This window comes from Lissotriton vulgaris, chromosome 9, assembly GCF_964263255.1.
Source record: "Lissotriton vulgaris chromosome 9, aLisVul1.2, whole genome shotgun sequence".
NCBI lineage: Eukaryota > Metazoa > Chordata > Amphibia > Caudata > Salamandridae > Lissotriton > Lissotriton vulgaris.
In genome coordinates, this window is record NC_141697.1 from 428,927,255 (window position 1) to 428,946,295 (window position 19,041).

General features: G+C 40.0%; 1 protein-coding gene across 1 annotated transcript in view; it reads right to left on the minus strand.

Moving 5' to 3' along the window:
• The window catches only part of LOC147690227 (exocyst complex component 3-like), a 378,556-nt gene that overhangs the window by 30,108 nt on the left and 329,407 nt on the right, over window positions 1-19,041 (minus strand). The window contains exon 10 of the mRNA XM_086936655.1: window positions 3,413-3,534. Coding sequence (XP_086792781.1) covers window positions 3,413-3,534 — 122 coding nt within the window. The remainder of the gene's footprint in view (window positions 1-3,412; window positions 3,535-19,041) is intronic.

The window sequence follows — 19,041 nt, forward strand, 5'->3', positions numbered from 1 at the left end:
GTTAGATCATTTTGTGTAGTAAGATATAAAGGGCTTTGGCATTATTTCCTTCACTGTTGTTCCAATGCAGGCTGATGTCACTCCAAATGTAGGATGTTTTTAGATGTCATCAGTTGACTATTTGCAAAACTGTTAAGGTGTTCAGAAAATAGTCAAAATGTACTGGGCAGGCATTTGAGAAGTATAGACTAAGTACATTTTTGGATAGTCACATGTTAAGTTTTGAGCACTCAAAAGAGAGATTTTAGTGATCATTATTTAATTACATGATGTTTATGAATTATTGCAATCCACCACAGTTTTGTTTTTCTAGCTGTGCTTCTAAATCTACATCTTTCATGGACTGACGGGCTAAATATGATTAGCCGATGTCAAAGACACTGAGGTCTAGACAGCATCAGAGTGTGCTCTTGCTGTGGGACATAGCTTTTGGATGAGGTCTGATATACCTCGGAGAGGGAGTTGAGATGTTCGTGGTGTTATATGGATATATTTTTGTTGTCAGGGGTCATGTGTGTAGACCATGACATGGGTGTATCTCACAGATTGTGATCTTTTTGGACCAGAAGGGATGCCCACAGTGCTACACTCATAGGGGAGAAAGGCTACTGCCTTCACCAGGAGTTAAGCAGCACAACCGCACTGGTGACAGAATACCATGCAGTGATCAGTAGGAGTGAACAGATCCTTGTTAATCTGTGTCACTGGAATAAGGCCTACAGGCTCATTCATTTAAAGTTAGCTCATGTGTTCTTAACTCCCCCTTGGCCTATATCAGTCTGCCGTGGAGAGCTGAGCAGTGTGTGTGTGGAATGCATGTACTGGGTGTTATGTGTGCCTGGGAATGATACTTACAGGGATAATGCAGTGCTGTGCAATGCATGCATATTATATGCATATGTTAGGTGTATGTGTGCATTAAGGATGTAGTGCTGTGCAATGCATGTATGCTATATGCATATGCTGAGTGAATGTGTGCCTAGGAATGGTATAATACATAAAGGATGCAGTGCTGTACAGTGTGTGTATGCTATACGCATGTCCTGGGTGCAAGTGTGCAAGACAGATTTGTGTATTGGTGCATTCCTGTGAGAGGTAATTAGGAAGAGGCCTAAGCACATCTCAGGGAGGATATGAGGCTGATAAGTGAATCATAAAGAGCATGGCTGAGGTCCTGGTGTAACCTTTTGATACACATATCACTGCTTCTGCATCTAGGTCACTCCCATGGCCTGTGTTGTTGGGCTGTCAAATCTGGAGTCACTCCTGCTGTGATAAACTGCTCTCTGGAGGAAGAGGAAACATAGGAGAGGCCACTTCCAAAGGAAATAGACCCCCAACATAAACTTCAGAATCAGACTCTAAATCACATTTGGTGTAGGGAAAAGTATTATAAGAAGAGAAGCTTGAGAACCCAAAAATGATCAACTGTCAAGCAGCCAGCTGGCCTGTGCAAGGAGGAGTAGCTCTGCAACACTTCTGCCTTTGACCAGGACTGGACACCAAGGCTTGCTAGTCTCCCTGCTGGATGAGGTGACATCACTCAAGGAATCCAAGAACACACACCTGTGGAGCCTGTAACATCTGTGCCAGCTTGCTTGTCAAGACAAGTGTGCCCTGTGAGGGACAGGAGAGCAGTGGTGGGAGTGAGGTCCATTGGGGGTATCCTGCTAAGTGAATCTCTATAGCGAGGTGTGGGGAGACAGGAGCTGCATCAATTGGCTTGATGCCTGTGCGCAGGGAAGGTTGGTGACCCCCGTACGCCAGAGGAGGGCTACTGTTAAGTGACCCATGACAGTTGCTGTACCGAATGGTTCATGAGAGGTTGGGCTGCAGTGAAGATTGCTGCCATGTGGATTGGGCCGTAGCCCGTGTGCAGTACCAAGCCGGTGACCCTGTATGTCAAGTGCGGGCTCTCCGAAGATTGCTGCTGTGCCGATCAGGCCACAGCTCATGCGCATAGAAAGAATGGTGACCTCATATGCCAGGGGGCCACCGGCACAAAGCAAGAAGCATGTGGGAGGAAACTTGAGAAACTTACCAAGCAGCAGAGAAGCATTGAGAACTCCCCTGACCACTGCAGAACTGTGTGTGAGGAACATAAGGACACCCAACACCAGCCCGCCAAGCCACGTATGAAAGACTTACTGTAGGCAGCTGCTGCGGCTTCAGTACCCACAAATATATGACTGTGGGTGATTATCTGAAAAGTTTCAGCACTCCGCCATAATCTCTTTGTGCTTGCTTTGTTTGCCCTAAACGGGCAGGGTATGCCCAGATATGGGTCCCTTGTACACTTTGCCACTGGATTCAAACTTGCCTCGCTGATGAGGAGTGTTACACTGTAACCGGTCCCAAGATGCTTGATGCCGGTCCAAGGAAGACCTAACTTGGCAGTTCAGGCTGGAGTGTTCTTATGAGGATAGGGTCAAGACTGATTTGCATATGGCTGGGTCTGAACTGGTCTGCCAAAGTGAGTTAAAGAATGATTATGGATTCAACCCAGATCTGTGACTGGGGATGAGTGTCTGAAACATTTCAGACCTCCGTCCAGAATCTCTTTGTGTTTGCGCCAGGAACCCTCAGAGACTCTGGTCGCTTTGTGCCTTCTGGTGTGGGTAAGATTAATTTTCGGGCCAGACGGCTCTGTGGGAACTATCTTGCCAAATAGCATTTTTGTGCTCAAACACTTTTGACTTTAATCAAAAGCTGGAGTGGGACTCCTGAGACTCGGACTACTAGTGAAGCATATCCTGAATGTCACCTATAATGTATTAGGAATAACCACAACCACTAGTCAGAGGGGAATGGGACTCAGCAACCCACCTATAAAACACTAGAGCCCAGACCTCACATGACTGTGTGTATTGCTTGTGAATGTCATAGTTTACTTTGCGGTCTGTGAAGAGGACGGGGATGGAGCAGACCGGAAACACCCAGCATACGGCATCGAACCAGAAGAGGTTATCGGTCTAGCCGCTGCTGAGAACAGCCGGAAGGAACACCTGACGTCACCAACGGAGGAGGAGAAAAGAGGCGGAAGGACACAGCTGTGTGTGGCGACACCGGAGGTGGAGAAAGTGCGGATGAAGACGGCTAACGGAGAGACAAGGAGCTAAGAGATGGCATGTGGAGTGGAGAATAGCAGAGATAAGATGAAGGAAGATGAGAACAAAGAGGAGAAGACCGGTGGAGTAGCGTTCCACAGCGCCATTACGCCCGGCGGCCAACAAGGGTAGGAGGACGCTCCGGGTCCATTCACCAGGACCCTGGACAAAGGTCGTGGCTCAAGGCAACTAAATCTGAATCACAATGACACTATATTCTTTCTATATACATATTTAGGACACAATACTTACATCAGACAATATGTTTGTTGGAAATATTCTCACATACAATTGACATACCTTACCTCACATCAGAGTGAATGTTTATGAAGTATACAACAGAATATTTCATTGCCTCAAAGTCTTTAGCTTGCAGAATGGCAGCAATCGATTCAAATGGATTAATCAATGGAGCATTTGATGGACCCTAGAAAAGCAATATATGAACATTATTATTGGGAGTGAGAAAACAAACTTAACAAAGATTCTACCAGTCTTAGTAATTCTTCAGCACATTCCTGAAAAATCAGTAAATTACAAGCAAGCCCAATTACTACGGTGTTAACACTGTAAAACAAGCATTGTGGAAGCCAATAAGTTGGCCAATGACAAGCCGCAATGTTTATTTATTTTTATTTTTTTAATATTTTTATTCATTAAAGTTTATACATGTTGTACAAACATATCAAGTGACATTGATGCTGTATCATAGGGGATATAACAGTTACGCTTAAAACAAAATAAAAAAATGTATAAATAAAAAAAACAGCAAAAGAAAGCATGAAAGAACCACTTCCGTGACTGTAACATCCCTCAAACACGTCAGTAAATTGCTCCTACAGTAGACCTTATACATGGCTATAGGCATAAATAGCATCAGGTAATAATGTCTGGCTCATGGGGCACTTACATAACCTGTGGAAATCCAGTTACAATCTCTACTAGGAGTCAGCTAGGATCGAGCATACCAATACAATGGGAATGAACCAATGTAATCGTATGGGACAACAAAATACAGTTCTGAGAGATTCCTTTGTATATCAATTTTATTTATTTTATAGCATTTGTAGGGCGCGCAGCTACCCACAAAGGGTTTCCCGGCGCCAAAAGGCGGGTCACAAGCACAGCCAGAGAGAGAGAGAATCCGGGGGTACTTATTTGTCAAATAACCAGGTCTTTACACTCTTTCTAAAATTCCTATAGTTTTCCTCTTTTCGTATTAGAATGGGCAATGTGTTCCACAGGGTAGGACCCAGATATGAAAACGATCTCCCACCTATTCTAGTCCGTTTGTACCTGGGAATCGCAAAAGTCGCTGATGTAGCTGACCGAAGATTGCGATTAGGAAAGTGGGGCTTGGCAAGATCTTGAAGATACTTGGGAGCGGTCCCGGCTTTGATTTTAAACAAGTAGCTCAGGGTTTTGAAACGAATCCAGTTTTCAACCCTGAGCCAGTGTAGATCCCTGAGATGTTTAGTGATCCTGGCGTGTCTGGGTATTCTGCAAAGCAGTCTGGCCGCAGCATTTTGTACCAGTTGTAAGCATCTTACTACCGCTTTGTTTGCACCCAGGTACAAGATGTTTCCGTAGTCAAGCCGAGAAGTTACTAAAGCATTGACTACGGTCTTCTGGGTGGTAAGTGGCAGCATCCAGACAATTTTACGAAGCCATCTGAGAATAGTGAAACAGATGCCCGCTACTTTGTTGGCTTGCTGTATCATAGAGAGATTGTCATCTATGATGACTCCAAGATTTCTGACCTGCGTCGCTGGGGGCGGTAGCTTGCCCAGTGATGTCGGCCAATGGGGATCACTCCAAAGATCCTTATTATTTCCTAGAAGGAGGACCTCTGTTTTGTCCCCATTTAATTTAATGTACACAAGGGTGAGCAACCCAATATACCCTTGCGGGCTTGGGCAAGGTTTGTAAAAGAAATGGCCAGCAAGGGATTTTGTTTTTTAGAGTTTGTACAGCACCTTTAGGACTTGTTATTTAATCACAGTACCTAAGTGAGAATTAAATCAGTAGCTGTTAAATTCAATTGAAAATAAAGAACATAAGATGTTACCACACTAACATCATAATAGAGCAATATTGCTCAATAAAACAAGGAACCAGGGTGTATTGTCTGAAAAATTATTATTAAATTTCAAGGCAAAATATCTGTACAAAAACAATGAATGATCATAAAAAGCAGGGTACATACATAGATATACAATAAGGATATTCAAGGTCTTGGTCGCTTTTCCTTGGACATATCCAAATTAAGGTCCAGACTGCTGTATTTCAATAGTTGGTTGGTTATAGCCCAAAGTCAGAAGAAAATCAAAAGATGACTAGGGGGCAAACTAGGCAGAATTGGACTACGCAGGTCGACGTTTCGGTCTTATTATGTTATTCTTAAGACCATCATCAGGACTACAAAGTAGTATATACAATTGATGACCCTTTCTAGCGATGCAGATGATACCAATTATATGAGTCTTGATTGTACCGGTGTTTGAAATTAATTACACTGGAGTAGAGCACAGAGATGAATCAAGTGTGCCACGGTTGCGCTTGCAACACTTTAAGTGCAGTAGTGGATAGGAAGAGATACACCGTCCACTTTCGATTGTTGATCAGTTATCACTAAATATAAGTTAGAATTAATCCGCATCGAGACGTCAGAGCACATAGGATCCGGGCGATGTATCCAATGGTAGGCATGTGAACTTTGTGCAACACTATAATAAAGTTCAAGATCTTAGGCCCTAGCCCACCCAGAGCATAGGGAAGGGTGAAATGGATTTATGGATTTAATGAATGTGACGGGAGGACCATTTGTATATTTAAAAACAGGAACAAGAACCTGAGGAGTATCACGATCTTCATCAGTGATATATGGCCATGCAGGGACAGAGGAAGGCGGGCCCAATGTTCCACATCCTCCTCAAATTTGGTGACTGCCCTGCCATAGTTCTCTTTGATCTGTATGAAGCTGCAATGGTTATTTATTTATTTATTTTGTAAACACATGGAAATTGTATTAAAAATTGTAAAAGTAATGAAAAAAAATGCTTCCTTGCAAAGGTGGTCTGCATATATTTGCAAAGGATTATGAAATATGACCTCACTAAAATAAATAACAAAATGAAATAAAAGGAGAAATGATTGCAGACATTGGCCTACCAGCCCTGACACTGAATGGACTAATTTTAATGTGGATGTGAACATGTGATCAGGAAAACCAATGCCATCACACACTGTGAAGAGAGCCAATGGCTAAAGTGGGCTCACCAGTTACCCCACGCTCTTTTATGAACATTATTGCAGCTACAAAATAGTACCACAGAACGTATATGTATCATTTGTAATATGATCAATGTGTACGTTAGGATTAATAGGTGGATGGATAAGTCTCTATACACAAAAAGGATCATTTTGGTTCCTTCCGTTGATTGTCACAATATCGAATATAAAAACATTATCCTACAATACAGACTTCGAGATATCATCAAGGTAAGCACATATAGGGGGTGTTGATTCAAGGACTGATTACAATATGAAAAAAAGAAATATCCCATTATAGCATTGTACTCAATAGTAAGTGACCAGGGCTCTTGCACAACAATATTCCAAATGTGGGAACACTGACTTAATTCTTTCAGCCCAAACATCTGCATGGTAAAATCTCCCCACTGCTAGCAACACCCCCCCTCCCTCAGCCACTAGCCTACCAGTGGTAAATGTGAGGATTAAACTCCAGGGAACTGGGGATCCTATGTGGAATCCTTGCCCATAAAACTGGGTCTGCACAATTATTTTGTGTTTCAAGGGGTTAGACTCATAAGAGGAAATTATTTATGTGGAGAGTACAGCATGAAATTTAAATTCCAGCCATATAGTATCTCTGCTCACATATTCGCCTGGCTCGTAATCAGCCCCTTACCATTCTAACTCCATATCTACGTACCTTGACAATATTGCGCAAGTCGTTACCTTGCAAGCAACATTGTTGCAGGTTGATATATAAAAGATGATAATATAGTTCCACACCTTTGGATCTCAGAACATCTGTTGGATTTTTGAATTGACGTGCCCATGTTAACAAATATTTGAGCAAACGCTAGGAGATGATGGACGGAGCGCTGATACTTTTTAGACGCTCACCCCCAGTCACAGATCGGGGTTGAATCATCATTATTTAGCTCACTTCGTCACCTCAGTTCAGACCCAGCTATCAGACATCAGTCTTCAACCTGTGCCTCATGGGAACAGTCCAGTCCAAACTACCAAGCCAGGTCTTCCCTGAACTGGAAACAAGCATCCTGGGACAAGTTTCTGGGTAACACCATTCATCAGCCAGGTTAGCTTTAATCCAGTGGCAAAGGGAGCAAGGGACCCACATCTGGGCATACCCTGCCAACTTAGGGCATCATTGTGATATCGGTGAACTCGCCACAGTCAGCTTGCCGGTGGCAGGTTCACCGCCATTGTGCAGCCAAATACCGCCTGCCAGATAAGGATGGCGGGCGGTGTGCTGGTGGACAAAAAACCTGTCCACCATGGGTCCGACACAGGCAATCATTATGATTGCCTGTCAGACCCGGCCAGCATACCAAGAATGGTGGTGGTGCCAAGCAGGCAACGGCCGTTACATTAGGATGCTGCTTCAAGCCAGCCTTTCAATGGCGGTTCAACCACCATTCAAAGGATGGAGGGGATGTGCTTTGGGGGCCCACTGCGGGACCCCCTTGTGCAGGGGTATGAGAATTCTGCACCTGGGGGGCATCATCCCCCTACAGTTCCCTTCACCAGATGGCAAGCACCGCGTGGTGCCTGTTACGTAGTGTATGGAGATGCACAACATGCATTTTTGCCATTTCGTGAATGCTGCAGCCAGCAGCAACCCCGCAATGGTAAACAGGCATGATGCGACCGTCACAGTGGCGGTCGCATTATAATTGTATGTGCAGGACTGCCGCCATATGGGCGGGCAGTCCTGATTCCCGGGATAATGGTGGACGGCTTTAAGTCGGTCCACCATCTTAATCCCCCCCTTAGTTCCAGGAAGATTTTATTAATGGACATTACTAGGACAACATGGGAAGAAGACCATGGCATCTTAAGGATAAGTTTGTCTTTTGTGCACTTCTTGTTTGTAAAAGGTCACTAACAAAGTTTATTTCATAGGTGACATGTTTGAAACTAAATGCAGTTTCTGGCAATCGTCCTAAAACTCTGACCACCTCTACAATGCAATCTGAGAAAGTACCTTTAAAAATGGAGCCCCCTAGTGGTGGTACACTGCCTGTAGCAAAGGTCTGTAGCAGATACATTTCAAAGGTTTAGACTGAAATAGGGTAGGGTGTAAGCTGATGTAAAACTGAACCGTCTTAGGACTGTGCAATGGTTTGTCCAAAATATTGAATACAAAATATTGTGTTACATAATTTACATATCAAGAATATTGTGGTGTCAAAAATATAATGGACGGGAATAATGAAGGTAAGAATATCGTTTTAAGTGTTGTTTTGAGTATTGTTTCAAAAAATATTGCTTTCTCAAATTTTGTTGTGTTTGTATGGGTAATTTATTATGTCTTTGTTGTAGTATTTAATTATTGGAGTATGTTAATGTTTGTGTTAATATTTAGATTTAATTTATTTTATGTAGTTTGTAAATATTATTTTGCATACTTTATTTGATTTTATAGATTTTATCATGTTATAGGAGTGGAATGTTTGGTTTATAGGGGAAAGGATGAGAAGATGTTTAAAAAAGTTAGAATTAATTTGTTTGTATTTGTTTGTATGATTAATAATGTATTTTCTTTTATTGTATGATAAAATATGTATTAAAAAGTTGTGAATCAATTTTTAAAATATTAATTTCTACCTATATTGTATTATTCCATTAATTGTTATGATGATTCTTATAAACAATTTACATTAATATATTACAAATTAATTTTGTGTATATTTTTGTTTGCAATATGTTAAAGAGTTATTGTATTAGATTTTTTTTATAAAATCTTGTTTAGATTTTTATTGATAAAATAAAATAATATACAAAAATATATGTTTTAGGTGTAGAAATCTAAAAGAAATTATGTTATATGAATACTTAATTTGTATTATTTACATGTGTTAAAATTGTTTTATAAAGTTGTAATCATTTATTATAGATTTTACTATGTTATGTGTTTATTTGATTGATTTTGTATCTAAGTATGTTGTGGAAAAAATAAATGTTAATTGTATTCAAATAATGAATACTATTTCTGTATTTTAAACTATTATAATACAGTAATTATTATTTGTTGATGCACACTTTAGTTTTGTAATAGTTTACTTAACTCTTTTATTTTACCTACACTATATATATTATTTATTAACAGTGTTTTATAAATCATTTTAAAACTCTATGAATATATATATATATATATATATATATATATATATATATATATATATATATATATATATATGTATATATATATATTTTTTTATGAATTTGTCTTTATACGTTGTGCTATTTTAAGTGTTAATTATATGAAAAGCTTTTATTAGGTTAGAGTGCAAATAATAAATGTTATCTCTTTAGTGTCTTTAAATGACTTAGATTGGATTGGAAACAGTTAATGTTACATATTTAGTGCCCAACACCTTCTCCTAAATGGCTAAGTTTGGAATAGTACATTTTACCCCTTCATTGTCCAGAACCTTCCCTTAATGTATTACATTGCTTTGGGAATAGTAAGCGTCACAGCTTTAGTGTCCTTCACCTTCCTATAAATGGCTCTGAATTAAACGGCAATAGTAAATCGTACCCCTTTAGTGTCCAACACCTTGCCCAAAATGGCTTAGATTGGAGTGGGAATATTAAATGTCACTTCTTTAGTGTCCAGCGCCTTCCCTTAAATGGTTTACATTGGAGTGGGAATAGTAAAGGTTACTCCTTTACTGTCCCAAACCTTCCCCAAAAGCATTACATTGGATTGGAAATAGTAAGCGTCACCCAACTTTCTATAAATGGCTTACATTTAAATAGGAACAGTGAATCTCACCCCTTTAGTTTAGAAAACCCTTGGTTAAATGGCTATGGTGATTTAGATATAGGCGGATGGGTAACTCCGTCACAAGAGTGACAGATATCCCGTCCTCCAAAATATAAATTGCACAAGATATTATGGGATTTTATTTTCGACAGACGGGCTACCCGTTCCAGTTGTGATGGAGTAACCTGTGTACCGATATCTAAATCAGGCCCTTGGATTGGAGTGGAAATAATAATTTTGTGTAAAAACTCTTAAATGTAAAAGATATTCACCCAAATGGTTTCAATTGCAGTGGGAGTAGTTAATGTAATGTTTTAGGGTATAACATGTTTATTTTAACTTTTTTTAATTAATAGGTAAGTATTAGATGTAACACTTTAATGACTACATTTTTCACATACATTATTATTGTTTTTTTAAATAAAAAACATACCTGACAGTTTGCAATTTTTATTTTTGTTTTAACTGTAATTTCATGTATATGCTTACATTTAACTACAACATACAGGTTTAAACATATCATTTTCTAATCTTTTTAAGTTATTAAATATCTTTTAGAAATACAAAACATGCTTTATATTTTAACAGTTTGACCTTTAAATGTTTTCATTATTTCTGTAAATATGGTATAAAATATTATATTATCCATATACATTTGTTATTCATGCATTTTTGCTAACAGCTTCTATATACTTTTGTAAGTATAATAAAGATATTATTATAACATTTTGGTCTGATTATGATGTAAGTCGCAGTTGCCTCAGACCAACATCTGGTGCGGTCGCAAACTCCTATTTCTGCAGCACAAGCATACATAGAGAATGAGAGTTACTCTAAATCCCTGCACCGTGTGGCACAGGGTGCAGGGCTTCACATGGGGGCACCATAGGTGCCCCCATGCCAACAACTGGAGGCCACAGAGGGAAGGGGGCCCTGCTAGGGACCTCGATAGCCGCTTTCTGATAGCCCGACATGGAAAGCCTTTCGGAAACCGAAATCATAATCCTGGCAGTGGAAACGCCATCCATTATGTATTATGATCGTTTTCCGACTGGCCAACTGGCTCCTTGAGTTTAAACTCCATCCTCCTACTTTGTAATAAGGCAGTCGGAGTTTAAACCATGGATGTTGGTCAGAGGCTTTCGAACTGACTTCCAAAATGAGGCTCTTCCATGTTTTGTTTTTATAGCATAATTCATTGTATACTTTTAATAACTTATGTATTTTTATGAAACATTTATTGACATGTTTAACACTGTTATAAACTTTTTACACATTTTAAGATTTTTTTTTACTATTTGTATGTTAAAATCCCATTCTTTTTCATGTTTTAATTTAGTTACTATTTTGTTTTACTGCTAAGTGTACTTTTGTAGTTTATCCTGTAATTTGATGCTGTTCCTGGCAGCGAGTCGCTGTAATCTGGTGCTGATAGTCAGGCAAGCTAAGACCTTTTTAAAGTTTTCTAAAAGGTTTTGGGGATAGGTGGGATGCGGTAGAACTATTTAATGGTAGTTATAGTGTTGGTTTTTTAGTTTGAGGATTTTTTTGTCATAGTTTGTGTAATTTGGTTCACTACTGTTCTGCGTTAGGCCCAGTTAGAGTTTGGTAGTAGCGTCTAGTTATTATGGCAAATATTTTACTATCTTTTGTGTTTTGTATGCTTGTAATGTAATGTTTGTGTCACATTTGAAAGCTGTGTTTTTTGTAGCTGAGTATTGTATGTCCTTTAATTTGTTCTGGTTTCAAGGAACGTTTTTTATGTTGTAAATAATTTTTCCTTTTTTATTATTTCTTCTTATGTTGGATGGCTTTGTTTGATTTTAATGGACCTATTTCATTTTTGCATTTCTTTTGGGCTTTTTTGGAGATAATCTTTCTGGTTTTGGTGGATTACATTGTGACAACATGGATATGGGCAATGATTTACAGTTACAGAACTTTACCTTTATAAGTTAACTGCTTGTGGGTAGGAAATGTTGCATCGTATTATGTATGTGTAATTGCTGTAATTGCAATGTGTTATTTTACATTCTTGTGTTGCGTTTACTTGGTTCAATTTGTTTTTATTTCTAATGGTGTGCTTTGTAGTTGGTGATGTGCTGATTTTTTATTAATTAAAATTAATTTGTATGTATCAGTCTGTTTTTATATGTTTTTTATCTAGGTTGCTTTGACTGATGCATAAAAATAACTTGTTTAGTGTTGAGTTAAACATATTTTATTTATGGTGGTGTGTACGTATGTTGAGGTTTGGTGGTACTGTGCAGGTAGTTTGGTATTTTAGAATGGGGATTTTGATGTTGAATCTAATAAATGCACTCCTTTGTTGGTAATTAAGAGTCTAACTTTACATTGTAGCATGCAGTACATTTTACTTGTTTGTTTTCTTACTGTAGGTTTATTTTGAGTTACTGATTGTTGCATTCTTAGCTGTAGGTAGCTTTGTTCTTTTTGCATGGCTTCTATGAATTTGTATGGTTTAAGCTGGGTTTTCCGTAGAATGACTTGGAAGGCATTGTGCATTTTTCGATTGAGCTTATTGAGCCATGGTGCTGTTGTAGACATTCCACCATGGTATATGGGATTTGGGTTGGCATCTGTGTTCAGAGGGGTACAGTCTGCCAACCCAAGCATCTTGTAAGTAGTTTATGTTTGTTTTGCTTGGTACAATGGACTTTATATGAGATTTTCTATAAAATCTTCTATAAGTAAGTTGTAGGGATTAGCGATCTCTGTTACAGGGACATTAGCTAGTGTAATAAATGTTTTATTTCAAAGGCAAATTTGCTGTATATTGCAAATTCCACACTTAGTGCAAATTATTGGCGATGCCTTCAAATGCTTTGGCAAAAATGGTACTAACATCCTTGTATGGCTGTGTGTGGGTATAGTTTAAGGGCCTTATTAGGAATTTGGCGGTCCATGGACTGCCACATGCTTGGTGGTCCAGCTGCTGTATTAAGAGTTGGGCGGATTGCTGTTGAAAAGACCACAGCTGAACAGCCGATACCGCCAGCAAACTGCAGACCGCCAGGTCATGGTCGGGGGAAAAGCAGCTGCCATAGGACGGTACAGAGGACTTTAACCGTCGTCTGTATTACGAGTTGGCTTTCCGACAAGCTGACGATGGGGACGCCAGCTAAAAAATGGTGGTAACGAAGGATTTGAGGAGCGTACTCACCCCTTTCTTGTCCTTCCCATCAGAGTTCGACGTAGAGCTCTTTCTTTAGGTCCCCCCTTCACAGCATCATCTTCACCCCAACAATTATGACCCTATTTGCAGCACTATACAGGTGAGTCCTTTTTGTGCCATATACCCATTGCCTGGACTGCCCAAATAGGGGTCAGACTCCGCCAATGGGAAGATGGTATATTACCACATGTATCATGCATACATATATATACATACATACATATGCATCAGTGCATCAATGCAGTGTTCACACTGCATTGATACATATGGAAAAATAATCACAACCACCACAAGATCTCCGGAGCCACACCGCCAACATTGTGGTAAACTCATAATACAGTGGTCTGAAGACCACCATTGCTGTGGTCTACTGGCGGCTGCGGACGTCGCATTCGGGCCGTCAGACCACCAAACCCATAACCCGGCCTTAAGTTTGTTTGTATCATTGCTTTCTCTATGTCAATTATGATTTTATGGTGGGGAGTAGTTGTTTGCATTTAGTGCTGTTATAGGCAGCAAAGTGTGTATGAGGGGTATATTATTGATTTGATATTCACTCTGTATGGTTTAAATCTGAGTAAGTGGTTTGGAGGACATTTTGAGTGTTACATTCATCATCCATGTTTGACATTGGCTTAGTCTTAATAAGTTATCTGCTGTAATAAATATAATAATCCATTTGTCATTATTAAGGTTGACATGTAAGAGGAAAGGTTCCTCATTATGTTAGTTATTAGTATTTTACTTTTAAGTATGTTTAAATAAATGTTTTACTTACTTGTGAAGGTAGTTGTATGTTTTATTCTTCTTTCTGTAGGAAATCTGGCAGAGTTCTGTTGTTTTACAGTTTCAGGGCATGATTAGGAGTTTGGTGGTACGATGCACTGCCAAACCCACAGTGGCGGTAAAACAGTTGTCAGTCAGACAGCCATGGGATCTGTCATTCCTGGAGGACTTGCAGTGGTCTGAGGCCAGCAATATGCCCACAGTGGTGCTGTAGATGTATATTGAGATACCTCACTATGAAAAGTTCATGGTGGTAAGCTTGCAGTGAAAAGTGTGGCGGTGAGAGAACCTGAACAGCCAAGCCAGTCCTTTCCTGAACCGGAAACATTCATCACCGCTGGACTGTTCCCACGAGGCACAGGGTCAAAAGTGATTTGAATATAGCTGGGTCTGAACTGAGGTGGCAAAGTGAGCTAAGGAACGATGATGGATTCAACCCAGATCTTTGACTGGGGGTGAGTGTCTGAAAAGGTTCAGCCCTCTGTTCATCATCTCCTTGAGTTTGGTTTGTTTGCCCTAAGTTGGCAGGGTATGCCCGGACGTGGGTCCCTTGTTCACTTTGCCACTTGATTCAAGCTAGCCTGGCTGATTAGGGGTGTCACCCCGAAACTGGTCCCTGGATGCTTGTTTCCAGTTCAGAGAAGACCTGGCTTAGCATTTCGGTGCAGGACTGTTCTCATGAGGCACAGGGTCAAGACTAATTTGCATGTAGCTGGGTCTGAACTGAGGTGGCGAAGTGAGCTAAAGAACAATGATGGACTCAACCCAGATCTGTGACTGGGTGTGATTATCTGAAAAGTTTCAGCACTCCATCCATCATCTCCTCGTGTTTGCATCCTTATCTGGCGGGCGGAGAATGGCCGCACGATGGCGGTGAACCTGGCACCGGCAGGCTGCCGGTGGTGGATTCACCGCTATCATAATAATCCCCTTAGTCTTTTTGGTGTGGTAAGTGGTTGAATTTTGTGCTCCTTTTATACTGTATTTTTAATTAATTAATTATATGTTTTTATTAGTTAGTTTGTTTTACAGTTATGTTTTATTGGTTTGTGTTAGTTAACGTGAATTCTTTTTCAATAGTTATTGCTTTTTATGGTGGACGTGTTATTTCGGTGTCTGATTTATGTATACATTTTAATTTATTTTTGTTTAATTTTTATATTAGATTAGTTGTTGTAAGTATTTTTAGTTTCACGATAATTTGAAGTGCTGAAGTGTATTTTGTTTGGTGTTGAAAGTTTTTTAGTATTATAAAAATAATCTAATGTTGTTAGATGATTCAATATTGATGTAGGAGTTGATTTTTACTTTTTGTCTAATGGATAATAAAGCTAATATAGTATTTTGTAATTGTGTGGCTTTATTTTTTGCAACATTAATTTAGTTGATAGTGTGGGTTTCGATATTTTTGACATGTTATATATTTATTTCAAAGTAATGATATTTTTGCTTCCATCATTTATGTTTTTGCTATAAGTAAAAATATATATTTGTAACAGTGATGTTTTGGTTATCAATAATTGTGTATTTATTAGTTGAGTAGAGGAAGGTGTTATTTTTGTAAACAATGATTATATTCCCATATTTTTGTAATTCAGTATGGTATCACTCGACATTATGTCATTGATCCCTGTAAACATACTGGTGCTTAGCCCTCTGCTCTCTTTCAGGAAGATGAGGTAATGTCTCAGTTGGTGTGGGAGAACACTTTTTTGGAAGTTAAAAGGAATCTCCTGTGCACTACCAGAACCATGTAAGAATGAAGGTACGTAGGGCCTTAGGGGCCAGATTGTCAAAGAGTAAAAGGGCCCTGTGCTACAGGAGACGAAACAGTATCTGTGCCCTCCAATCAGTAACCTGCGTGAAATAACATGAAGACACCCTCAATACCTGTGAACTTCTGTGGGGCCAGAGTGGAGGGTTTAGAAAAGTAACAGTCCTAAAATATAACTCGTTTATGAGATGGGTGACCCCCAGAAAATAAAGGATACAACCATAAAACATGTAATAAATAGTTCTTTGGGGCAAGGTCCAGCTATGTTCACTAACCATTGGTGGATGAACAATACCTCCAAAACAAAGCTCACACACCTAAATACTCACCTACTGCTCACAGGGTGTACCAAACCAGATGGGGAAAAGAAGAATGGTTTTAAAATATCTTTGCACTCAGGTAAGCAACTACAGTCAGCCTGTATTCCGAAATCAATACACACTGGGCATCCAGGCTTGGAGTGGGGGGGGGGCAGGTCAGTCAGTGTCCTCACCAGCTGGAGAGGAGACTGAGATACATGTGTTATACTGAAGGCCACAGACAAGCTAGGATTTCCTCACACCATCTCCAGCTCTGTGACAGCAAACTAAAAAGACCAACAGCAGGTCCTTTCCTCAGCATTGGCACATCAGAAACCCCCAAATCCATGCAGGAAGTCTCCTTAACGCCTTCTTCTCTTCACAGTGAACACAGTGAATGAAAAACCTGTAGGTACACTCTCAGCAATGGTGTGGTGCTCCTGTCTTAACGAGCACCCCCTCTCAAAACACACACAACCTCTGGGTTGCAGGCCTGTCCTCTGCCCTTCCCACCAATGACAGTTCTTAATTAAACCGGAAGACCCACCTTTTGCCTACTTCTAGCTGAAGCCAGTCAGTAGCTGATACTGGCACACTGCTGGCACCCTCCTTTCCCAGGGCCCAAACTACGATCTCACCCTCCCCAGCTTGACCTGTGCTAGCCTTGCATCAATAAATGGACTTGGACCTCCAAGGTAGTTCGGGCAGGCGTGAGGATGGGGTAGGTACTGATGAGCCGGCACTGAGCTAAACTGTAAGTAGAAGCCTGCTAAATGGACCAAGGAACAATAATAGTAAGTTGCTGACCAATGGGCTGCTGGGCATGTCAGGTTCTCATGTTTTTAGTTCTACTATTTTGTTTCCTCCCTTCAGTCCGGTATGGTGCGGGCAACCCACGCTACTAGCCCATGGAGTTCTTCTCCATTTTTGATTAGGTAAGGGTCCCCCATCTCACCATGTACGTCTAGCTCCTAGCAACCAGGGATATTCTCCCCTACCCGGTGTCAACCTCCTTACGTGTGACTATATGTTATCTGGCGTACTTACACCGCGCATTGTTGTAGTTTTTACCATATGCCAGCCATCCTTATCACAGCTTTGGTGCAATCGCTGCCATGTGCCAGGCGCTTTACATGACCAGCGCGTCTCTGGGCACACACGTTGGGCCCTCCTATGCATGGCACCTCTCAGTCAGTCAAAGTCAAAAAACACCTTGATTTGGTTTATCATAACCATAAAGCATGAGAATAAAAACAGATATAAATAGAACCACATAAGAACATCATTTTTCAGTAAAACCTCTAAAACATTACCAAATATATATATATTTTAAAACCAATACAGATTCTCATATACATTTATTCCTTATCTGCTTTTGCTAAGAGGGTGTCCACTTTAAACATAAATTTTACACCACGACAAATTAAAATATTGGACATGCCTCTCATTCAGCTTATTACCGCCTGCCTGCAGGTACGAATTTGTAGGTCCTTAAAGTGTGCCAGTAACAGCTTCCTTCGTTCCATTTTTAAATGACCACAAACACACATTAAATGACATATTGATTCCTTACAGTATCCGCACAGTCGGCAGTTATTTGCTAGTTCTTTTCTTTTCCAGGTAGGGACTTGGGGCCAGATGTAGGTCGCCGATTTCGGCCGTTACCCACCGGTATTTGGGATTTGGCATGTAGGGGGCATTTTATTTACAGAATCGGTAAATTTACCGATTCTGTAAATCAAGATGTAGGTGGCACTGTAATCAGTGCCACAGGCTCTTACCGAATCGTTATTGACCATGGAATAGTATTCCATGGTAAATAACGATTTCCAGTGTAATTACAGAATCGGTATTTGCCATTGATTCCTATGGGCTTCAAGGCCCATAGGAATCAATGGCAAATACCGATTCTGTAATTACAGAATCGGTAATTACTGAATCTTACAAATTCGGTATTTTTACCGAATATTTTACCTACATAGCAATTACCGAATAGTGAATACCGCATCGGTAAAATTCGGTATTTACCATTCGGTAATTTGCTATTACCTACATCTAGGCCTTAAGTCCTTTGTATTGTGGTCACCCAATCTATAATCAGTAAACTTCTTTTTTAAAAATAGCCAGAAATGTGCCATTAAATAGGGTTGTGCTTTTAATGAGGTATACAAATGTATTACTGCCCATGCATGGCCTCGTTTGGACAATCTTTTTTTATCTTCCAGAAATGACAGTTTTTTAGCCTTAGCGTTACATGCTTTGTTAAATGTAACTCTCTCCATCTTTTGTTTCCAGACTTCTTCGATGTCAAGTACCGCCAGAGCAGTTCGCAGGGAGTCGCCATGTGTTTGTTATTCTTGTGATATATTGATTTTGTATTTCCAACCAACATAAATGGTTCAGCGACCCCAGTTCAGAAGCTCTAAGTTTCCCGCACAGTTTTACAAATGTTGCCTTTCTATGGAATTACTGATTATGGAGGCCAAATTCTAGGCGCACTTGTGCTGGTGATGCACCTATTGGGAGATTAAAAACTGCTTTAAATGAATGTTTTTTATCTGCAGATCGTTTAAAATATTAATTTCTTGGCCATGCCAGATTTCCAGGCCGTAGGACATAGTCGGAAGCAATTGTGCCACCATTATTTTCTGAAGATGTCCATGTGAAGGGCATTGCAATTTCTTACGGTGTTGTTTATAGGCAAAAATCAGTGACTGAGCAAAAGTCCATTTTTTGCTCCATAAAAGACATTCTTCGGCCTAATTTGATGCCTAGATACTTGTATGTTCTTGTTTCCTCAATTTGCTTCTCCTTGGCATACCATTTATATTTTGACA